The sequence below is a fragment of the Mobula birostris genome, chromosome 10 (genome assembly GCF_030028105.1).
Source record: "Mobula birostris isolate sMobBir1 chromosome 10, sMobBir1.hap1, whole genome shotgun sequence".
NCBI lineage: Eukaryota > Metazoa > Chordata > Chondrichthyes > Myliobatiformes > Myliobatidae > Mobula > Mobula birostris.
The window spans coordinates 64,164,533-64,189,756 of NC_092379.1; the positions used below are offsets into that span (position 1 = coordinate 64,164,533).

The 25,224-nt window shown below is 40.8% G+C and overlaps 1 protein-coding gene across 1 annotated transcript in view; it reads left to right on the top strand.

Annotated features, from left to right (window-relative positions):
- Positions 1-25,224, top strand: part of apool (apolipoprotein O-like) — a 63,645-nt gene that overhangs the window by 22,366 nt on the left and 16,055 nt on the right. Inside the window, exons 2-5 of the mRNA XM_072270363.1 lie at positions 3,203-3,307; positions 8,012-8,131; positions 17,512-17,566; positions 23,269-23,367. Of these exons, the coding sequence (XP_072126464.1) occupies positions 3,203-3,307; positions 8,012-8,131; positions 17,512-17,566; positions 23,269-23,367 (379 nt within the window). The remainder of the gene's footprint in view (positions 1-3,202; positions 3,308-8,011; positions 8,132-17,511; positions 17,567-23,268; positions 23,368-25,224) is intronic.

Genomic DNA, 25,224 nt, shown 5'->3' on the forward strand with positions numbered 1-25,224 from the left:
TGAATGTCTGCTCTTGATACAGTTGTGTCACCAGTGTAACAAAGGTGGTAGAAAAAGGGTCAGGTCACCATTGATAGATTTGGGTCAGCCAAATACTGTGGTTACAAGAGTAGATCCAAGGCTGGGGAAAAATGAAGTAAACCAAACACCTTCTATTCCATCATAAACAAAACAGACTTTTAAGAGCGTGAAAGAATTGCCCGTATGAGTTCTCAAACTCAACACCATCAAAATAAAGTAGCCTGCTTGATAGCTTCCAATCCACTGGCCTGACTCTTTTCTCCCTCCATCATCAGTGTACTCTGTGCTTCATTCATTCCATGCCATAAAGCTTCTTTGACAACACCTCACAATGTCTGCCACTTAAAATCACAAGGACAGCAGGTGCATAGGAAGACCACCTACAAGTTTCTCTATGTAAGAAACTTCCAGCCATAGCATTTACCAGCATAGTAACAAAAGTAATAGGACAACAGCCTTCATGGCAGTTTGCCCTTTCTAATGATTGTTCTTGCTCTTCTAAGCTTATTCAAATGAAAGTGCCTGATTTGAGGTGACTTACTGTGAAATAAGAACTGTGAATGGAAATTTTAATTTTTAGCAACATTTTCCAACTAATAGTTGGGTTCTTGTGTAATAGTTTTATGCAAGGTCTGTAACTGTTTAAGAGCATATTATGTGTAAAATGTGCTCCTTTTGTATTTTTAACATAGTGGTGTTTAGATTTCTGCTTGAGAAAGAATTGACTTCAGTTTATGCACAGTGAAATAAAGCTGTATGTATTTGTTGCCAACTTGAAGCAACTTTGAATTGTTGCTCATTCAGAGCACTGTGTGCTACAGAGCAATAAATAGCTTTAGCTTAGGAGTAAAGACATTGATCTCACAGAAACCATATTTGATACCATTTAATATTATTAATTCTGAAATAACCAAATGCATATGATTGTAAATCCTGAGAATGGAACCTTAACAAAAGGCTGAGTTGGTTTAACATGGAACCTGTGAATTTCATTGATGACCATTAATTTTGATATACAGTATTTGTTTGGGTGTCATTAAAAACAAGTCTCTTGTTGGGACTGCAGTGTACCATGATTAAGTTATGGCAGCACACCTCGCCATATGTTTGCAAAAGTAAATTTGAGCATATAGTGCAGTGTGCTACCCAGGTTGATAGGGTGGTAAAGAAGGCATATGCTTTATTAGTCAAAGAATTGAGTTCAAAAGTCAAGAAGTTATGTTGCAGCTTTGTAAATTGGGCCATATCTTGAGTATTGATTCAATCCTGATTGCCTCATTATTGGAAGGATGTCAAGGGTTTGGAGAGGGTGCAGAAAAGGTTTTAATGGCATGCTGCCTGGATTAGAGGGGGTGTATTATAAGGACAAGTAGGACAAACTTGAGTTGTTTTCTTTGGAGGACCAGAGACTAAGGGGAGATCTGACAATAGGTAACAGACAATAGGTGCAGGAGTAGGCCATTCGGCCCTTCGAGCCAGCACCGCCATTCACTGTGATCATGGCTGATCATCCACAATCAGTATCCAGTTCCTGCCTTATCCTCTGATAGAGGTTTTAAGGTTCTGAGAGGCATGGAATCAGAATCAGGTTTATTATCAGTGGCATGTGTCGTGAAACTTGTTAACTTAGCAGTAGCAGTTCAATGCAATACATAATATAGAAGAAGAGGAAAAAAATAATAGTAAACAAACCAATCAATTGCAGTATACATATATTGAAATCATGCAAAAAATCAGAAATTATATATATTAAAAAGTGAGGTACTGTTCATGGGTTCAATGTCCATTTAGGAATCGGAGGGCGAGAAGCTGTTCCTGAATCACTGATTGTGTGCCTTCAGGCTTCTGTACCTCCTACCTGATGGTAACAGTGAGAAAAGGGCATATCCTGGGTGCTGGAGGTCCTTAATAATGGACGCTGCCTTTCTGAGACACTGCTCCCTAAAGATGTCCTGGGTATTTTGTAGACTAGTACCCACGATGAAGTTGACTAAATTTACGACTCTCTGCAGCTTCTTTCAGTCCTGTGCAGTAGCACCTCCATACCAGACAATGATGCAGCCTGTCAGAATGCTGTCCATGGTACATCTGTAGAAGTTTCTTCAAACTCCTAGTGAAGTATAGTCGCTGTCTTGCCTTCTTTATAACTGCATCGATATGTTGGGACCAGGTTAGGTCCTCAGAGATGTTGACACCCAGGAACTTGAAATTGCTCACTCTCTCCATTTCTGATCCCACTATGAGGATTGGTATATGTTCCTTCGTCTTACCCTTTCTGAAGTCCACAATCAGCTCTTTCGTCTTATTGACGTTGAGTGCAAGTTTGTTGCTGTGACACGACGCCACAAGTTGGCATATCTTGCTCCTGTACATCTTTTCATCTCCATCTGAGATTGTACCACCCACCAATGGTTGTATTGTCAGCAAATTTATAGATGGTATTTGAGCTATGCCTAGCCACGCAGTCATGGGTATAGACAGAGTAGAGCAGTGGGCTAAAGCACACACCCCTGAGGTGCACCAGTGTTGATCGTCAGTGAGGAGGAGATAATAACACCAATCTGCACAGATTGTGGTCTTCCGGTTAGGAAGTCAAGGAAGATAGTGTAGACAGCCAGTATCATTTTCCTAAAGTTGTAATATCTCATAACAGAAGGTATACACTTAAGGTGATATGTCCATTTTTTTACATCAAGTGGGGGTGCCTGGAATGCTCTCTGGGGTGGTGGTGAAGGCTCTTAGGCACACGAATGTGCAGGAAATTAGAGTTTAGTTTTGCAACAGCACTTGACCAAATTCCATTATACTCCTGATTTGAATCCAGTTGTTCGTAGATGTAAATCATCAAGCAAACATAAGCATGGACTACAATCTAAAATCATAGAAATATGAAGTACGTCATTATTCTCCTTCAACTTGCAACAAAAGCAAATTGAATGCCAATAATGACATACTTCATATTTCTTTCATTTTAGGTTATAGCATTAGTACTTTGCAAAGAACTTTATTTGGCAGAAGTGTGTCTGTTGTTTAAATATTTTCAAAGCCAAAGCTGTAATTGTTTGTAATATGGTGCATGGTAAATACAAGCAGAGATCAAACAGATAAATTTAGTTCTGAGTGTTGATAATGACTCCAGTTGGTAAGAATATTGACTAAATTTTTTTTTAAATCTCCTCAGGTTGTCAGATTGTCAGCTCTTCCAGCATGTCTTGGACTAGTGTCATTCAGAGTATATGCTTCAAGCAAAAATCAATACGACAAGGATCTCATCAAACCTGAACAGGTGTGGGTGTTTTATTTTGCTGCTTTGGATTTCATCTGATTTTAGGAAGTATTTTAATAATTAAAATTTTTTGTTTGTTTATAACTTTGAATGTATCGCAAGTTCATGGTTACGTTGGACCTGAATAATTTAAAATGAGATCTTGCAACCTGAAAAAATATTCCATTAAAATAAATATTCCCCATCTTAATTTACTGGTAAAAGGAAGACAAATCTTTATTCAGTTCATTGGCATCAGGGGTCAATGTGATTGAGTTCTAAGTTTTGATTCAGATGCGGGGAGAATGGTGAAACCCATGGAAATGATACCCTCCGAGAATAAGCAACACACATAAAAGTTGCTGGTGAACGCAACTGGCCAGGCAGCATCTCTAGGAAGAGGTACAGTCGACATTTCGGCTGAGACCCTTCGTCAGGACTGTACCTCTTCCTAGAAATGCTGCCTGGCCTGCTGCGTCACCAGCAACTTTTATGTGTGTTGCTTGAAATTCCAGCATCTGCAGATTTCCTCGTGTTTGCGTTTTTAAATCCCTCCGAGAATAAGTTTGATTGGATGCCTAGCTGTTAGTAATGTGGGATAACGTCATAGCATTCAAACTGAATTCCCCAAAGCACCTCTGGTATTTATAATGCACCTTTCATATCAAAGAATTTTATTGCCAGTGTGACACTTTCTGGAAAGTAGTCACTCTTGTATTGAGGGCAAATCCAGCAGCAAATTTGTGTGCAACTTTGGATAGAGCAACAGATTTTTTATTTATATGAAGATGATTTGAAAACTGCTTTTCTGATGGTGCAGCACTCCATCAGCATTGTTCTGAAGTACCAGCACAAGCATGAGTTGCAGTCTCTTAAACCAATCACTTTCTGAGCAACTGTTGGGTATTCTCTGGAGACAGCTTATCTACTGATGTCTATTATAAACCCACAGACTCTTCACAGTTACCTGGACTATACCTCTTCCCACCCTGTTACTTATAAAAGCATCATCCCTTTCAATTATTCCGTCTCTGCTGCATCTGCTCTCAGGATAAGGTTTTTCATTCCAGAATGAAGGAGATGCTCCCCTTCAAAGAAAGGGGTACCCTTCCTCCACCATCAACATTGCCCTCAACCGCAACTCTTCCATTTCACACATGTCTGCTCTTACCCCATCCTCCCGCCACCCTACCAGGGATAGGGTTCCTCCTGTCCTCACCTACCACCCCACCAGCTCCCGTGTCCAGCACGTCATTCGCCAGAGCTTCTGCCATCTGTTGCCCCATCCTCCCGCCACCCTACCAGGGATAGGGTTCCTCCTGTCCTCACCTACCACCCCACCAGCTTCCATGTCCAGCACGTCATTCTCCAGAGCTTCTGCCATCTGCTTCGGGATTCCACCACCAAGCACATCTTTCCCTGCCCTCCACTTTCTGCTTTCCTACGAGACTCCCTTGTCTATTCATCCCTCCCCACTGATCTCCCTCCTGGCATTTATCCTTGCAAGCAGAACAAGTGCTATATCTGCCCCTACACCTTCTCCCTCACTACCATTCAGGGCCCCAAGCAGTCCTTCCAGGTGAGACGACACTTCACCCGTGAGTCTGTCAGGGTCATATATTGTGTGTGGTGTTCCCGGTGTGGCCTCCTGTATATCGGTGAGACCCGACGTGGATTGGGAGACCACTTCATTGCGCACCTATGCTCTGTCCGCCAGAACAAGCGGGATCTCCCAGTGGCCATCCATTTTAATTCCACTTTCCATACCAGTATGCCAATCCATGGCCTCTTCTACTGTCATGATGAGGCCACAATCATGTTGGAGGAACAACACCTTGTATTCCATCTGGGGTAGCCTCCAACCTGATTTTCTCTCACCTTATTTCCTTGCCTGCCCATCCCTCCTCTGTCTGGTGCTCCACCCCCCTCTTTTTTTCTTCCATGGCCTTACTCTTCCCTCCTATCAGTCTCCCCCCTTCTCTAGCCTTGTTTCACCAATCAACTTCCCAGCTCTTTACTTCATCCCTCCCCCTCCCGGTTTCACCTATCAACTTGTGTTTCTCCCTCCCCTCCCCCACTTTTTAAAATCTACTCCTCATCTTTTCTTCTTCAGTCCCGCTGAAGAGCCTTGCCCCGTAGCATTGACTGTACTCTTTTCCATAGATATTGCCTGGCCTGCTGAGCTCCTCCAGCATTGTGTGTGTGTGTGTGTGTGTGTCTTGGTTTGGTCTTACACTGACTAAATGATATCTACGAATTGCAGGTCTTGCTTTAATGGCATGTAAACCCTTTTTGTGCTATGTAAAGCAGTACCCTTAAGGAAGCTCTCCAAGAACGCAGGACTGGTCATCAACTGTCAGCAGGCTGGATGGAGAGCAAGGTGTCTCCCAGTGGAGGTTGGTTGTAGAGGATTCGTAGCCCGTTACTTAGTTAGAGCCTTCAGCATTTTGGGCATCGAGGGAGAGAGGAAGAAGAGAGCCATCCGCAGTACCACCGATGCGGCAGAGAGGGCCTCAAGATGGCTGTGGCTCAAAAGAGGGGAGCCATGGAGTCATAAGTAGCTAGCCACCTGGACACAAGCTGGGGTCTGAACAGCCCCGGATGGGTCATCTGGCGGAGGTTGTATGATGTTGAAAGACCCGAAACACCCGATGATTCCAGAAGTATCAGTAGATGTATGTACACAACCAAATGCAAGATTCACCAAGCTGAATTCATGCATGTGGTTGAGGAGGCTCTGGCTTATGCTGGTGTGTCTGCACCACCCTGTGGCACAAATCTGCTACTGCTCTTCAGGTACCACATACCAAGGAACTTTTCGGTCATATTAGCCTATTACACAGAATTAGACTTAAATAAAGTGTCAAACTCATTGACACGTCTGAATCTTTTCTTTTTGGGCTTCTAAGGCGCCCAGATGAAGGAATATTGCATGAATCAAACAAGTTTAGAAATATAAAACTATGTAAAGTAAGTTTTGAGGATGACACAAATGCTGTAAAGTGAAATGGGTAAACACCAGTTCTATATAGCTCGGGGCATCGGAGTTCAGAGTCCAATCCTGGCATCCTGTGTAAGGAGTCTCTGTATGTCCACCCCGTGGAATGCATGTGTTGTCTCTGGGTTCTACAGTTTCCTTCCACAGTCCATTGATAAACCGCATAGGTTAGCTGGTGATTGTAAAATGTCCCATGATTAGGTTAGGGTTAAATCTGGGTTGTTCGGCAGTGTGGCTCGAAGGACCAGAAGGGACTATTATGTATGGTATCTCTAAATAAATAGAATGAGGTCCACGACTTTTCAAAGATCATCTCCTGTTCGAATATCTTCAGTAATCTAAACTCTTTAACCAATTTTCCACGCTCGGCAAGCTATAAGTAAAGCAAATTACATGTTTGCCTATTGTTAATGAAGGATTTAGAATTGGAGTTTAACTATTAATTCAGTTATAAAAGCTATAGTGTGTCCAGTTTTATGTCCGTGATTAAAGAAGAGTTTACCTGCCTTGCAGGAAAGAACAACAGGTCACTGAACTAAATCCTAGTGTAAGGGGGTTTCGATTTTTATGTTACTGCAGAGGCTAATTAAAATGGCGTCTTTGTTATGTTAATCTGGGGAATGCGGCTTTGTTGTGTTAAACGCTGAGAAAGTTTGCGCTAGCAGCTTGTTGTGGTTTAGAGGGTGATAAGAAATACGTTATTAACCAATTGGGATAGTTGTTATGGTTTTGGTGTATTTGAAGATACTGTTGCGAGGGGGTTTTGGGGGCAGAAGGCGGGAGAGCGAGACAGAGGATGGACGAGGTGCTGTGAGTCCGCTAACGGGGTCGGACCCCGAGCGGGACGTTCGGCAAGGAGACGGAGACGGATTCGTGTGGAGCGTCTGGTCGGCCACCGTTGTTGGTCCCAGGCGGCCGGTTGAGGTGGTCCGAGGGGGTCGCAGGGTGAAGAAGAAGGTTCTTGAGCTCCAACGGTTTTTTTGTGCACGAAGAGATTGAACTTTGATAAGTGTGGCGCCTTTTATTTTCCTTTTATATTTTATTCTCTTTTAATTATATAGTTCCAGTAATATCTATAAACTGTATATCATTTAATTGCATCTGGTGTATTGTCTGTTATTTGGGCGGGGTGGGGTACCTCACACAGCATCCACACAAACTAATTACCCAGTTTGGCAGGGCCGAGGCTGTTTCCCTAGATGACAGCGAGCCGAGCGACCCTGAGGGTGGCCAGGGGGGCTACACTAGGATGCTGGGTGTGTGGAGAGAAAAGAGAGGAAATGGATTAAGCTTCTAACTTAAAGAACTTAGAGGAAAGGTGATTTAACTGAAGGATAACATTTTTCAGTGATTTTGCATTTTGCAGTTACTGGAGGGTCTTTATTCAGAGTAGATGCTTAAGAAGTTGGTCACTCAGGCATTAGGTATCTTTTTTTTAAGAGACTGTACATCTTTTAATTCTCGACCTTTAAAAGTCTTCGAATGTATCTTTTAAATAACAAGATTCAAGATGTATAGTAAAGTGTGTGATGGTAAAGTTGACAAAGAAAATCAATCATGGTGGATGGTTGGAAATCAGCTTTGTAAGACTCAAAAGACCAAATTGTATCTTTTTTAGTCATGTGCTACTTTAACCTCTTTCAGAAATAGAATCATTGTTGTAAAAGATGTTTACAGTACTTATTCCTAAGAAAATGCTAATTTTAATGAAATATTTTCTTTTGAAGCTTTCAGTTTACAATGAACCTTCAACAAACTGCAAGTTTGTAGTCGAACAGCCAGGTCAGTTGTTGAAGGGAATTTCTGCTCTGAGACAGTCTATTCAACCATATGCTGCTCAATGCAAGGTACAGTATGACACACCAATTATTTCATTTGTGCTGCTGAATTTGAGTGCACGTTTTATTGATGAGATTCAAAATATCTTTCTTTTGAGATAGGCCAAAATCAGCAGGACTGTAACACCAATTTAATAGGTTCTATATGGAGACAAATGTTAAAGTAATCTATTAGCAACATTTTAAAATATATTAGTGAAATTAAAAAATGAACGCTGTCAATAATTGCTTTTAACACATACAATTAGTACAAAGGCAAATGAATATGCTAAACTTTTAACATGTTAATCAGTGTTTATGCAAAAATATTTGGTCAGGATAAGGATGAGCCAGCTGCATGCTGTCATTATTTTTTGTGGATTTGCCAGAAAGAACTTAATTCAGAAAATCTGGCGGTACTTTAACAAGCTATATTTACAAAAGTGCAGGGAAAAAACTGGCAGGTGGTTAGTAGGATGTAAAATCTATCAACACTGAAATTGGAAAACTTAATGTCATACCATTGGCTTGTGGACCACTCAGGAGAGATATGAGACCATATTTCTCTAATTTGCATTGGACCTCACCCTGGCAGTGAAGAAGGCTGAGAGTATAGAGGCTAGTGTGGGAATGAAGTGGAAGTTGAAATAATATGTGATGGGAGCTTGGGATGGTCATTTCAGACAGACCACAGGTATCTTGCACATCGGTCACCTAATGTGCACTTGGTCTTGCTGATGTAGAGGAGACTGGATATGGGGCACCACAAGCAGTAGGTGAGTTTGGAGGAGGTACACGTGAGTCTTTGCCTCATCTGGAAGGGCCTTTTAAATCCCTACATTGCAGTGAGTGAGGAGTAACAGCAGTTGTTTCACCAATGGCAGCTGCAGATGAAAATGCCAATGGTCAGGGAGGGCTGGGTGAATAGACCAGAGAATAATGGAAGGAGTGATCACTGCAGAAAACAAAATAAGTGAGGAAGAAAAAGTGTGGCTTGTGGTGAGATCTTGTTCCAGCTGGCAGAAATGAAGAAACATGATGTGCTTAGATGTGCAGGCTCATAGAGTGAAAGGTTAGGACTAGAGGAGCATTATCTCTGTTCTGTCTGGAGGGAGGTAGAGTGAGAGCAGAAGCAGAGAAAGAGTTGGGAAGTGGAACAAGATAGCTTCGAACAGTGACTGTCCACATAAGCCAACAAAGAAACAGGTGGAGCTAACGCCCATGTAAATGCCCATGGCTACACATTTGATTTCTGTGAAATGAGATGAGTCAAAAGACTTGTTTAGGATCAGAACAAGTTTGCCTTCTTCATTTGTTCTTTTGAGTAGTGATGAAAAGTTTTATCCCTTGAAGGAACTGGGTAATGGACTCTCATTTTATCTAATCTTTCTTGGCTGCTTTTGAACACTGAACTGGAGAGAGGCATGGAGTGGACAAATAGATGTTTATAATTGCTTACTGTATGTACACCAGGCACGTTACAGAAAGCTTACCTGGACTCGAATCCACTCTGGTAGTTAGCAGTTGTTGACAAGTAACACGTAGATGACCCTTGATCTCCTTTGCAGAAATTATAAGATATGGAAATACAGTGTGTTTAATGAGTAAGACACACTACTCTGATGCTGGTAGAGTTAATGAATATTTAGAATAATGGAAGAGGACCCAGTCAAGTACATTGCTTTGTCCTGCTTGTTATCAAGCTCATTGAGTGTTATGCAGGCAAGTGGTAAGGATTCCAGCAAACTCCTCTTTTATGCCTTATAGATGGCTTTGAGTTATCAGGAGGTGGGTTACAGGTCAACCAGCATCTGACTTGCTCAGTTGCACTAGTATGGCTATTCAAAAGTGTCTGTCTCTCTGTCTCTCCCTAGTCTTTGGACTGAAGGAGGAAACCCACACGGTCGTGGGGAGAACGTACAAACTCCTGACAGGCAGCTGTGGAAGTTGAAGCCAGGTTGCTGGTACTGTAAAGCAATGTGCTAACTACTACGGTACCGTGCACGTTATTGTTAGCTTCAGGATGGGGAAGTAGAGGGAACACACCAGTCCTCATTGAGGGGTCAGCAGTAGAAAGGACAAGTAGTATCAAGTTCCTGGGTGTCAGCATCTCTGAAGATCTGTCCTGTCACAAGATCTTTCCCAACACTTTGATGCAGTTACAAAGAAGGAACAACAGCGGCTATATTTCATTAGGAATTTGAGGAGATTTGATATATAACCAAAGGCTAGCAAATTTCCACAAATGTATTGTGGGGAGCATTCTAACTGGTTTGGAGGGGCCACTGCACAGGATCGGAAAAAAGCTGCAGAGAATTGTAAACTCAGCCAGTTCTACCATGAACACTAGCCTTCCTCATCATAAAGGAAATTTTCAAAAGGCGATGCCTCGAAAAGGTAGCATCCATCATAAAGGACCTCCATAACCCAGGACATGCCCTCTTCTCATTGCTACCATCAAGGAGGAGGTACAGGAGCCTGAAGATACACATTCAATGTTGTAGGAACAGCTTCTTCCCCTCTGCTATCAGATTTCTGAATAGATAGTGAACCCATGTACACTACCTCACTTTTTTTGCTCTATTGTTTTACTAATTTAATATGTATTACACTGTACTGCTGCCGCAAAACAACACATTTCACACTTGCCGATAATATTAAAACTGATTTTGATTCTTTGGAGTCACCACTGACTCCAAGGATGTTGATGGCAGGAACACTGTGATAGTAGTGCTGATAATTGCTAACAGTAGCTGATTGCTCTCTTGTTGTTACTTGGCACTTTTGTGGCATGACAGGTCCCTGCCAAATATCAGCACATGTTGGTTTGTTCTTGTTCTTGTTCTTGATGGCTGAAGGCATGAACTGCTTTACTTATTTATTTATTTATATTGAGGAGTCACAAGAGCCAACAGAAGCTGGAATCTGGAGCAGCAAACAATATGTTGGAGGAACTCAATTCTGATATAGAGTTCAAACATTTCCTTCTTTCTCACCCACACCCCTCTACTCCCTACAGATACTGCTTAGTGCACTGAGTTCCTACAACAGATTGTTTATTGCAGGAAGGTAAGTTTATGAAGTAGTTGAAGATAATTGCCCTGAGGAACTTCTGCAGTGATGTCCTGAGAATGGAAGAATTGAGCTCCAACAACCATGGCCAACTTTTTTGTAAAAGATACAAGCTCAGCCCTACTGGTTTTCATCAAGATCTCAGTTGACTTCTCTTCACTACAGTTAAGTTAAACTTAACACGAGAAACATAATTTGAACTATTTCCTCTCACATTTCATTGAATTTGATTGCTGCGTAATTTGTTATTGTAACTATTTGACTGGGCAAAGTTTGCATCAATAAATAATACCCATCCTTAAGGCAGTGGTGCTGCTGAGCATCATTTGTTGGAAGATGCTGGGGTTTAACATTGTGATAAGTTGGTCACTTAAGATTTATCAGGACTGGATAAACAAATTTGCTTTCAGTTTTCTCTTTCTCTTATATTGAAGTAGGACTCTGAAGAGACCTCGGCTTCATGCCTCTACATTCCCATTGTAGTAAATTTTAGGCCTGCTATGGAACTCTTCAGTACATTGGCCTCTTTACCCCTTTCTTTGGCCAGGAGTCTTCACTCCAGACCTTTATCTTCAGAATTCATAATTCACCTGGACATCTCCCTTTGGCCTCTTGCCCTCTGGAGAATAACACAGCCCCTGGACATATCTGGTTTATTTCCTGCACCACTTCACCTCCTTTTCTGGATAGAGAAGGATATATTCCTCCCACTGTTCACTTTCACCCCACCAGCCTCGACATTCAATGGGCCATCCTTCATACCACCAGCTTCCACAAGATCCCTCACAAGATGCATCCCCTTCCCTTTCTGCAATTTGAAGGAGGCATACCCCTTACAGCTCCTTGAACTCCATTAACTAGTCTCCAGATAGCACTTATTCGTGCAACTGCAGGAGATGCAGCACCTGTCTATTACTAATTTTTTACCATGTAAGGACAGAAACAAGTGAAGCAACTCTCTTCTTCCACTTCTAATCTGTTGTACTCTAATTGGCATTTTTAATGCAGTCTTCTGGACAATGGAGATACCAATCTTAAATTGGGTGACTTTTCTGCAGACACTGTATTCAATCTTTGGGGCTGACCCTGAGCTTCCTGTCACCTGCCACTTTAATTCTCTATCTCACTCCCACTCTGGCCAATCTGTCTGTGCTTCCTGCAGTGTCATAATGAGGTCCAGTGTAAGCCTGATGAACAGTACCTCATTCATCTTCTATGTGGGCACATTGTGGCATCTGGACTTAATGGGGTGACACAGTACCATAGAGGGCAGCACGGTAGCATACCGGTTAGTGTAACACAATTATAGCACCAGCGATCACCACTCATGGTTCAATTCCTGCTGCTGCCTTTAAGGAGCTTGTACATTAACCTATGACTGTGTGGGTTTCCTCAGGTTTCCTCTCACATTCCAAAAACATAGTTAGGATTAGTGAGCCATGTGCATGTTATGTTGGCATTAGAAGCATGGTGACACTTGGGGGCACCAACATAATCTTCACTGATTTGATTTTATACAAACAACACATGTTTCAATGTGCATGTGACAAAGCTAATGTTTAACTTCAGGTAACTCTTTGTTTCTCTTGGAACTAGTCAGTTCTACTAACTAGCTGTGAAATTGGCTCACTTTCCCCCCTCCATTAGTACAGCCTGATCTACTGGACATTTCCTCTGCACATTCTCTCTTGTTTTTGCTCCCTATTGCTCCCACTCTTTCATTAACTAGGTGATTCCATCTTCAGCTTATCCCCCAAAACAGCTTGGCTTGTATTTATTAGTACCAATATCAGAGGCAATATATCTGTCCTGTCCATCCCTCTTCCACCCCCTTTGCAACTTCCAACAAGTGAGTCTTCTTGCTTTCCCAGTTCTGGTAAATGGTCTTTGACCTGAATAATTGTACTTGTTCTTTTTGTTGATGCTTCTTGACTTGTTGAGTGTTTCCAGCATTCTTCTATTTTTATTTCGGATTTCCAGCATTTGCAGTTACTTGATTTTCATTTTTGGGATGGAGCGATAAGCTGAGGAGTTTGACAGTGTATCAAGCCTCTCAGCTCAATTCATTGCAAAACTGCCACAGATCTCTCAGCCATCACCTGCCCTTCAGAACCCTTTGTTCTTCTCTGAAACACTCTGATACGTGCACTGCTCGTGCTTCGCTATCACTGCTTAACCTAGCCCAGTGGCTTTCTGCTTTGTACGTAGCAAGCAAATCTAGAATCTAACAGGCTGAAACAATCTATATCTTTGCATATGCCTGAAATGGCAGTACACAGAGTATTATGAAAACCAGTGACCCATTGGGCTACAAATCTACTTTTAGAAAGCGATATTAGGCTAGGTAGTTCCGTTTAACCAAGGAACATTATGGGCTGAATGAATGACCTGTTGAGCTGTTAATTTTCTGTGATTCTATAAAATGTTTGTTTTGTCAAATGAGAGTGAAGATTTTGCTACCTTCAATTCAACTTCATTTCTAATTGTGAGATATGGAGTTACATACACATTTGAAAGCACATAGAACCAGATTATTTTTTAAAAATTGTGAGAACAGTGAAAACATGAAGCACAGACTAGTGCAATTGCAGTCATCACTAACATGTCAGAATGCTTAAGAGCAGGTGAACTTATGAAACACCTCAATGATATATGCTGTATGTGACCTGTAAAGGATGTTATGTTCCAGGCCATAAGTGAGCTGAAAATGATAGAAAGTACAAAAAGTTATCAGATAAGCAATGGATCAAAGGACCGGGATCTGTATTGCACAATATTATTTGGTGTGCCAGTAAGCATAGGAGGGGTTAGTTTTATGAAACATTTGAAACAACAATGTATTCTTAGAACACCTGTAACTTAAAAGAATGTTCCAGGTCTTTTCTGAATTGTAATTAATCAGATTTTGAGTCTAAATGACAGATGAAAAAATGTGGATAATGGCCAAAAGCTTGGTCACTAGTCAACTAGGATTTGTTCTTGATTGGAACCTAAAATAAATAAGAGTGACAGGTTAATTCAAGAAGGGAATTTCTGACCTAGGACCTATGGAGCTGAAAGCATACCCTCCAGTGGTGGAAGGATTTAATTTTGTAAATGTTCTAGATACCAAAATTAAAGGGCTGCAGAAATCAGAAGAATAATTGTAAATTATGGAGAAAGAAGGGGCAGGATTTGGGAGGAATCCAGGCTGAAATTTAAAGTGCATACACAGAATGGGGGTAATGGCTAAATTGGACAATAATGTGAGTGAGTACGAGGCAACAGCGCTTTGGAATTGCAGTTGTTTAGATGGAGTGAGAAGTAGGAAAACTTAGAAATTATTAAACTTAAGGGCACCAAAAGTATGAATTTAGATTTCAGTTGGAAACTGCCCTTGGTATATAATAACTCCCAAACTTCAATCATCTGATTCTGCTTCCAACTTTAGCAGAAGTAGGAATAAAATCAGTGGTTAGGGAATGGAATTTGTGGATGGGTTCTAAAGAAGTGACTTTGGACTTCCCAGTATAAAATTGGATATTATCAGACTATCCGTGCAGCAAAACGGAAATGGAAGTAATATAATGGAGGGTCATCGCCATGGACCCTGATATCTTTTGCAAGTTACAAATAGGAAGACGAGGCTTATTGATTAGTTTTGAGGGGAAGATAATATTGAATTCTGAGCTGGAGTCAATAAAGAGCATCCAAATGTTTCAGGGTTGAGTGAAGAACCAATGAAATGGCATCTGCTCTGGATCAGTTGTGCCGGTAGGCACATTGAAGCAGATCCAAGCCACTTCTCAGGCAGGAGTTGACATGTTTCATCTCCAACCCATCAAAGCATTTCATTACTGTGGATGCAAGTGCTACTGGAAGATACCACGTTGAGGCAGGTTACCACATTCTTCTTAGACACTGGAATAAATGAAGTCTGCTTGAAGTGGGTGGGTACCTCAGACCGCTGGATCTGTACAGGTCCTCAGTAAAGGCCAGGTACTCCACCTGAGCCAAATGCTTTTCATTGGTTCGCCCTCCTGAAGGCTGCTCACACATCGCTCTCAAAGACTGATATCACAGGATCACCTGGGCACTAGACCACTGGTATACTAAGCTAAGGAATGCCTACCATTTCATGCCCAGACCACATTTCGGTAAATCTGATCACTTAGTTGTCCTTCCACCCAAATAGAGGCAGAGACCAAAGAGCAAAGCTCCAAAGATTAGGACCAACAAAGGGGTGGTTTGTGGGCTTCAGCAGCACATAAAAAGCTGAAGGAATTCAGCAGTTCAGTCAGCACCTATGGAGGGAAATGAACAGGTGGTGTTTCATGTTAAGACGCTTTTTTTGGACATTCCATTTCCTACTGACCCACAGTTCCTCCAGTACCAGCTATTGAACATGGCTTAAAAAAAGGCCATGTCAATACTTGGTGCTGCTCCCTGCATTTTTCTGGTGAAGATCAGGTCCACTACACTTCTATGTTGATGCATTACAAGCTCCTATTTCAAGGAATGGCTTCTTTTGGCTTTGAACACTAGGAGGAGACAATTGAAGAGTACTCTGGTAATGACTTACCTGTGGCACACAGTGCAGTAACCTTGTTGTGGTTTCCATAGTTGGATATTTCTCCTTGAAGGTGATTATGGTGGCATTCCTGAGCTTTTCCTCTTCACAGATATGGATAATGAAATTGAATTTGACTCTGAAGCTTTTCTCTGTGCTTTAGAACTTCAGCAATGATGCCATTTACTCCTGGGGCCTTGTTTTTTATTCGGCATGGCATGTTTTTGAGTACTTGTTGGTCAGAAATGGCGGCAGGCTGGGCAAAATATATTGGGAGTAGATTTGAAAGAATCAATGGTTGAGGAGTTAATGGAACTGCTCTAACAGAATGTTAACTTCCTCGTTAAGTTCTTCATTTTTGGTTCTCGAGGAGGATGTAGAAGCTGTTATTTAGTTTGGACCTTCAATCTTTGGATTGTGGGTGATCCTATCATTGTTAAAGGACCAGTGCGTGTCATGGCTGATGGTTGGTTGCTGGATCACTCGCACTGCTTACACTCACCATGTCTTCTTTAGGTCACAGGTTGTCTCTAGATCTTTGCCTTCCCTACCTTCTCAGCTGCTTTAAAAATCAACCTAATTTCAATTCCACTTCTGATGAAACATTAACAGACTCAACTATTTCTCTTTCCATGGATTTTGGCCTTCCTTGATGGATGTTTCCAGCATTTTCCATTTTTACATGAAGTTGAAATGTTATTTACATTTGAGTGCTTACTTCAGTCCCCACTGTTTCCACACCATGGGAAAATGTCACATGAAAGTTGTGTGCTCCTTCCATAGGGCCCTTTGGGAACAAAAGGACAGAAGAGAGGCAGGGAACACAGAAATACCGCCTCACTGACTTCATCTAAATTTAACGCAGAGGTGAAAAACTTTCAAAGCTGTCCACCCCAGATTCCCAGAGTCAGAGAGTTACACAGCATGGAATGAAGGCCTTTGGTCCGCCAAAGGCTATACTTGAGATTATAAAACTTTGGTCAGACCCAAGCTAGAGTACTCCATACAGTTCTGTTCACAATGTAGGAAGGATGTGATAACAGTGCAGAAGAGATTCACTAGGAAGCGGTGTGGAATAGAATGTCTCGGTTAAATGGAGAGACTAGATAGACTAGGTCTGTTTGTCCTTGAGTGCAGGAGGTCAAGAGGGGACATGATTAAAGTATATAAAGTTAAGTTGAGTGTAGAATTATCCCAGGTGAATAATTCTGGAGGACATATGTTTAGGGTAGGGGCAAGAGATTTAGATTTAGATATTTAACCAACCCTGCATTTCCCATTCCCCTTCCTATTTAACAAATGTCTAGAAGAGTGGTTAAGAAGTGGATGAGCACTTCATCACCTAGGCACAGAAGGCTACAGGTAAGTGTTTGAAGATGGATTGCTGCATCTCTTCCTCGTATTCCTAGTACCACCATGACTAATGAAGAAAATTCTTCCTCCTATTCCATTTTTTCCCTAAGATTTTCAGAAATAATTTTTAGTAATTATTTTGAAACTTTTTTTATCTTACTGTTTTTATAACATCCTTGCTGATTTGCCTTTGTCCCTTTGTCTTGGCCAATTTTTCTGTTACTTTTGTAGCTTATGTCTTCTGCGTTTACAATATGTTTGCTCTAAATTTATTGCGATGTCATTTTTAATTTCTCTTTTCTTTTGTTGCTTTCACTCTTTAACTCTCCAGGATTTTTATTTTATTTATGAAAGTACGTATAGTTTTAAATATGAGGGAAAAGTTCTTTGATTATGTTGGCTAACTTTAATATTTATTTAATTGATATTTTTCTAGGGTGCATATAATGCTGTTAAAAATGGTGCAGAAAACTCCATTGCATTTGGCAAAGGTAAGAGTAGCTTTGTTTAGTTTCTCTTCTTCCAGAGCTCTATAAAATATTTGTAGTATCCTACTGTTGTCTTTGCTCTGAATAACTTATCACAATATATTTATCGGCACTGGGCCCTTCTGGGGTTCCTGTGTCTCAGCTGCTACTTATGAATGCAAAGGCTCATAGAACAGTACACGACAAGAACAGGCCCTTTAGCTCATGATGTCTACACTGGCCACGATGTCCAAATTTAACCTGCACATCTGACTACTCGTATAACCTTCTACAGTATATCCTTCTATTCCCTGCCTGTTCATGTGCCTCTCTAAATGCTTCTGAAAACGTTACTGTCATATCTGCTTCCATCACTGCCTGTTGCAGTGCATTCCAGACACCTACCACTCTGTAAAAACACTTGCCAAGTAAATCCCCTTGAATATTTCCCCCTCTCACTTTCAACCTCTGAGCTCTAGTATTTGACATTTCTATCCTGAGAAAAAGATTTAGACTGTCTATCCCATCTATGCCTCTCATAATATTATTAAGTCTGCTCTCAACTTGCAGTGCTCCAGAGAAAACAGTCTTTGTAGCTAATACTCTCTAATCCTGGTGAATCTTCTTTGCGCCTTCTCCAAAACCTCCACATCTTTCTTGTAATATGCAACTAGAACTATACACAATATTGTAAATGTAGCCTGACCAAAGCTTTATACAGCTTCCACATGACTTCCCCAATGTCATATTCTCTACCAACTGATGAAAGCAATCAGATAATATGTCTTCTTTACTATCCTGTGTTTTCACATGCAGGGAGCAATAGGCTTGCACCCTATGATTCCTCTAAGTCAATGCAGTGCAGCATCTGATATCCCCACTGACGGCTAGCAATCCCAGGCTTCTGACTATACAGATCAAATGTTGAGAACTTCACGTTAATGCATCAACAATGCCTGAGCTGTGCATTAGGGGATGCATTACTACACAAACTATACACACACCTGTCCTGTCAGTCTCCTCCTGCCTCATCTGTAGAATGGTCTTCAGTTCTCAGAGTAGCCTCATCAGTCATTTCAGAACCCAAAAAAGCAGAGTGGAGCCAGAGAATCGTCAATCCCAACAGACTGCCGAAGAAGATAGGTTATTGGCAGGCATGCTTTCCGTTAATACTTGCTGTTTGGTGCACTGGATCTCTGATTAATGACTTTATTTCATGTTATTGTCCTAAATATGGGATAAGAAAGTGATAAAGCACTATTATTCCTTCACAGCATTGTTTTAGCAGAATTACAGTCTGAATTAGAAAACTGTGGGAATATTCATTAATTCCAGTGCATGTATTTCAAGCTGTTATAGCACCATGGTCATGGTGTTGAAAGTGAAACCCCTTTTTACTGGGCATCTTTAGAAATGGCTCGTTAGCCCCTTGCTAACAGACATGGGCCTCCACGCCGAGAAAACCCAACTTTCTCTGGCTTCATACATCTAGAGTATATACGACGTTCATCCCAGCAAATCCGTGACATTGAGATGTCTCACCCGGCCAAACTTCGGTTTGTGGGAATGCTGTGTGATTGAGTGCTCTGAAATTGCCTGCGGCATGAAATAACACTGCATACAATTATAAAGTAGTATATTTATGAACGTTAAAGGAGGAGGAGAAGATGGCGGCGCAATGCAGGGCGCAGCGGCCACTCCAGTGAATGATATCTGTTATCTGTCAGGTAGGGTGCCGTATACAATCCTGATTTGATGTAGACAGATGTGAGAGCACGGAGGAACATCTGGAGAAACTTCTGAAATGCCTGCTTCACTGCCGCTGCTACTGTGTGATCCAGAATCTCCGGAGGAGAAGGCCCCGAGTCCTTAGCTTTGCTTGTTGCTTGGCGGCCGGGGCGAGGTCAAAGTACTCGGCAGAGGATGGTGCTTGGAAGGCTGTATTGGAGGGGCTGGTCGGAGGCTCGGAGTTTTCGGATGGACTCAGAGTCGGCTGTGGTCGGGTGCTTCCAATGCATCAGTAGTTGTCGGCGCCTGGAGGTTTACGGCAGGGAGAGTTTCTCCATTTTGCCGTCTGCTATCGGGACTATTAGGAGTTGATCGGAACTTTGAGACTTTTTTATACTGTGCCCATGGTCTGCTCTTTATCAAATTATGGTATTGCTTTGCACTGCTGTAACTGTATGTTATAATTATGTGGTTTTGTCAGTGTTAGTCTTTGGTTTGTCCTTTTTTTTTGTGATATCACTTTGGAGGAGCATTGTATCATTTCTTAATGCATGCATTTCTAAATGACAATAAACGATGACTGAGTGTCCTCATAATCTAATCTAATCTAACTAAAGAGTTAGTAAAGAAAAGAAAGAAGAAAAAAAGCACCCATTATAATTAAACAGTCAAATGTGCACAGGTTAGAGCTCAAGTCTTCCAAAAACCATTTTCACCGATCCTCAGTAGACCTCTGCATCTTGGCTCCATCAAATTGTGTTTTCCCACCAGATCGAATCCTATGATCGGTTCTCCCCAGATCTTCTCTCTTCATTTCCCACTAAACAAAGACCAAGCCCCACACCATTGTCAGTCACAAAAGCCACTCCCCAAGCCTTCTCTGGAACCTTCTCCCCATTCCACTGTCCTGATTGGATGGCCCACATTCCTAAGCATGCCTTATCTTTAACAGTAACTCAAACACTGCTTCTACAGAAAGACCATTACATGAAATACCTTACAACATTAGCAGTAAAACTATTATCAGAGTGTTACAAAAGTAAGTGTGATTAATCAAGGTATATTGGTCATGCGATAAGCTGGGGTTTCAAAAAACAATGGTTATAAAGTTTCAAAGGTACATTTAATGTAAGAGAAATGTATACAGTATACATCCTGAAATTCTTTTTCTTCGCAACCATCCACGAAAACAGAGAAGTACCCCAAAGAATGAATGGCAGTTAAATGTTAGAACTCCAAAGCTGTCCCAGCTCCCCCCCCACGCATAAGCAGCAGCAAAACAATGATCCCCCCTCCCCACCAGCAAAAAAAGCATCGGCACCCTCCACCAAGCATTCAAGCGTGCAGCAAAACATCAATAAAGACACAGACTTGCAGTGCCCCAGAGACTACTCGTTCATCCGGTAATTTGACATACCACAGGCTCTCTCTCTCCCTAATAAGGGAAAAAGAGGTGTCTCTATTTCACAGCGAAAGGGGAGACATAACAAACAACTTATGATCTATGTTGTTATAAGTCCGTTGCGTCGCTTTTTTTCTGAGCTCTGTGCCCAAAGAACTCTGGTCCTTTGAAGGGAGTGAAGGTCTCAGCCCAGAACATTGGTTGTTTATTCCCTCACATAGATGCTAGAAATCTGGTATAAAAGATAAAATGTTTGGAGATTCTCAGCAAGACAAGTTCAAAATACATTTATTATCAAAGTACATATATGTCACCATATACAACCCTGAGATTCTTTTCTTGTGGGCATACACATAAATCCAAGAAACATAATAGAATTAATGAAAGAACGGACCCAACAGAACGGACAAACAACCAATGCGTAAAGGACAACAAACTGAAACTATGAAAGGGAAAATAAATAAGTACATTTGTAAATAAATAAGCAAAAAATGTCAAGAACATGAGATGACGAGTCCTTGAAAGTGAGTCGGTAGATTGTGGAAGCAGTTCGGTGATGGGGTGGGAGAAGCGTATCATGCTTTCTTCATAATTGTACTTGTGTGTTGATCCCAGGACACAACCTCTGAAATAATAACACTGAGGAATTTAAAGTTGCTGATCCTCTGCACCTCTGATCCCCCATTGTGGACTGGCTTATAGACTCCGGTTTCCTCCTGCCATAGTCAATAAACAGCTCCTTGGTCTTGCTGACACTGAGTGAGAAGTTGTTGTTGTGGTACCGCTAAGCCAGATTTCCAGTCTCCCTCCTATATGTTGACTTGTCACCACCTTTGATTCGGCCAAAAGCAGTGCTGTCATCCACAAACTTAAATGTCGCATTGCAGCTGTGCTTCGCCTCATAGATGTTACTATAAAACGAGTAGAGCAAGTAGCTTTGTTTTATTGTGAATGCCTGCAAAAAATGAATCTCAGGGTAAGTATATAATGAAATACTGTATATGTACTTAGATAATAAATTTACTTTGAACTTGAACTTGCCCGTCATCCCAAGAACTAATCACTCTAATTACCATTGGCAAACTTGGTTACATGGTTTAATGACTCATTAAGGAAATTATATATATTCGAGAAGCCCCTCCAGCAGATCCTTTTTGAACTTAACGGATTCCATCCTGCATTGTCCTTGCTCCCTGTCTCCTGCTAAGTCAATTTCCAAAAGAAAAATATAAATTCTTCTGCAATTTTTAAAAGCTTCAATTTTTAAATATCTTTATTCTTTGGAGGTTATTAGTGAGATCCTTGGACATCCCACTGTTCACTACATCAACCATCTCCCTCAGTAAGTTCACTTAGATTTATTAGAAATGCTATCATTGATCAACTAAATTTTGAAAGTTGCTCTGTCACTGTTTTCCCCAGCTTTCCAACTTGCTGTCCTTAAATAGGAGAGGGTGGAATTTTCTCACCATTTTCCTCTACATCCTGAGATGGAACCATGTCACCAAAATTTGTTACTCCAATAATTTTCTTCACTGCTTTCAACATCCAGCTTACAATAATTTTGGCCAGTCCTCATCCTAGATTTAATATTAATTGTCTTACGATGTGAAGGATGCAGCACTTTTTTTTCTGTAAGCACTGATATAAAGAAATCATGTCTGCCATTTAAAAAAAAACTCAGTGGCAATATCTGAACCTACTTTAGTCTGTTTTTCCTGCTGTAAATGTAAAACTGTTTCTTTTTGATTTTATTATCCTGCTCCCTTTGTATATAACCACTTATATTCTGTTTTGAAGGATTTTGCAGTTGTGTATCTCTGCCATACTGGAAGTTCCACTCATTCAGCCTATTGTTGGCCTTTGCTATTACTTCAACACTGAACTTGCCCTTTAGTTTCGGTTGTATTTTCGACAGTTGGAGGTCTTCTCCCTTATGGATATAAATGTTCCATTTCACAGTAAACTATTTAATACCTCTCACCTCTCTGTGGTGGGTTTACCCATGAACAATTTTATGTTGATGATTATGCACATTCTCTGTTTTATCTTTATCAAAGTCAACCTTGACTGAAATCCAGGGTATTAGTATCCATTTGATGTTGCTTATTTTAAACACCATGCTGAATTTTGTCGTACTGTGTTTTGCTATTGATATTTCAATTATTAATTAAATTTGGCTCATTACTTTGGGGTGGCACAGTAGCATAACGCTTTACAGCATAGGCGACCCAGGTTCAATTTCTGCCGCTGTCTGTAAGGAGTTTGTACATTCTCCCTGTGACCGTGTGGGTTTCCTTCCGGTGCTCTGGTTTCCTCCCACATTCCGAGGACACACCAGTTCATAGGTTTATTGGTCATTTAAAACTGAGCTGCGATTACACTAGGGATAAGTTGAGGGATTGCTGAGCAGGGCAGCTTGAAGGGCCAGAAGGGCCTGCTCCAAGCTCGATCTCAATAAAAAATAAATTAATTAATTACTGATAGCTGTGTTTCCTGTTAGGATTCTTAGACATATGTTGCAATTTTATTGATCTTGTATTAATGTCCTTCCAAGGGCACAGTAGGAAAACATTAATCTGTTTATTTCTTGAAGGTGCCTATGTCTTTCTCAAGAATCCGCCTGAAGGTTTCTTTCCAAGAGTGAGTGTGATAACAGTATCCGGGTTGGCTGGACTAGTTCTGGCATCAAAAGGTGCGTAGTGATCACAGTAGTTCCTTCAAGATATAACGAATGAGCTGTCCTCCAGGATCTGTGTGTGTATTGATCCATCTTGTCATATTTCAGTTTGGTTTTTTGTGATCACCGAACCCTCACTAAGCAGAAGCAGTCAATTTCCAAACAAAATTTGGAACATATTTTAACTATTAATCAGCCTTGAGTGGCTGAACAGTATTGTTGATCTGAAACATAACTAATGTTTAGAATCAGAGGACAATAGAAGGTCATCATGTCTGATATAACAGTAAAATAACAGTAACAATGTTTAAAATAGCCTGACATGATAAGCCTTAAATAATGTCTATCTATTTGGGGTACATTCTGAAAGAGTGCATTGGTTTAACTATGAGCAGTGTAACTAAAAGACTGAAATCTGTAGTTCCCTCTATCAGAGGCTATTTTATTATCAGAAAACCCAAAAGAATTATTTTTTCTTTCTTAAAGGGTGAACATGGTCTCTCAGTAATCTTTGAACCAAGTGCTGCACTTTGAGGTTCAACGGGGAAATAAACATGATTTCATTATATTGCAGCTGTAGAGATAATTGTTTTTGTTATTACTTATGAAGTTTATGTAAAATATTCCCATCAGTTTCCAGTCTTATGAACTTTTAATGCCAAATATTTAAAAGGATACTTGATGACTTTTTTATCCTGTGTAGGATGAAAGAACTGTTATGTAACACATCACTGTCTGTTGTTCTTTTTTATTGGAAGTGCTTTCCTACATGTTGTTTCAGTATAAAGTATGTTTACTTTCCCAGTGAGGCAGCTTATAGAACAAGTAATCAATTAGTTTGACTCAACAATTCATTAAATACTTCAAACTTATTGTTTTAGAAAGTCTGATGATTTTCTGCCTGTGATCAGCAAAAGGTGAAACTGAGAGATCCACAGTGAATCACATTCCGTATTTAAAAATCAAATGCTTTGAGCAGTGAAGGAGAAACTTGAATGCTTGAGGGAGAATGTTTAAAAGAGTTGGTCTTGTGAAACAACCCACAGTGTGGGGCAATGTAATAAAATCAGAAACTTTGCATCATAACGTGAAAACAATTTGTACCAGTTGAACTACATGAACCTAATCATAACTGATAATCTGGTTTGTGTTGTGAAAATAAGAAGGCATCTGTTTTGGCTCACCAAATGCTTACACAATCCACTTTCAAAGCACTTTTTAAAGAAGTCATGCTAAATATACCTTTATCTATTTTGCTTCACATTTGAATGATTTTGCATTTTTGGCTGTGTGAGTTCTCCCAAAAAATGAGATGCTCAAAATGCTAACATTAGTATCTGTCTTGTTTTCGTCCAAGAAGTTATTGATCGAGCTCAAATATGCAACTATGGCTATGGCTATGACTTACTCTTATTGGGGTTTATTTTTCTCTTTAAAGCATATGCAATGATTTCATAGTCATAGTCATACTTTATTGATCCCGAGGGAAATTGGTTTTCGTTAGTTGCACCATAAATAATTAAATAGTAATAAAACCATAAATAATTGAACAGTAACAAGTAAATTATGCCAGGAAATAATTCCAGGACCAGCCTATTGGCTCAGGGTGTCTGACCCTCCAAGGGAGGAGTGGTAAAGTTTGATGGCCACAGGCAGGAATGACTTCCTATGACGCTCAGTGTTGCATCTCAGTGGAATGAGTCTCTGGCTGAATGTACTCCTGTGCCCAACCAGTACATTATGTACTGGATGGGAGACATTGTCCAAGATGGCATGCAACTTGGACAGCATCCTCTTTTCAGACACCACCGTCAGAGAGTCCAGTTCCATCCCCACAACATCACTGGCCTTACGAATGAGTTTGTTGATTCT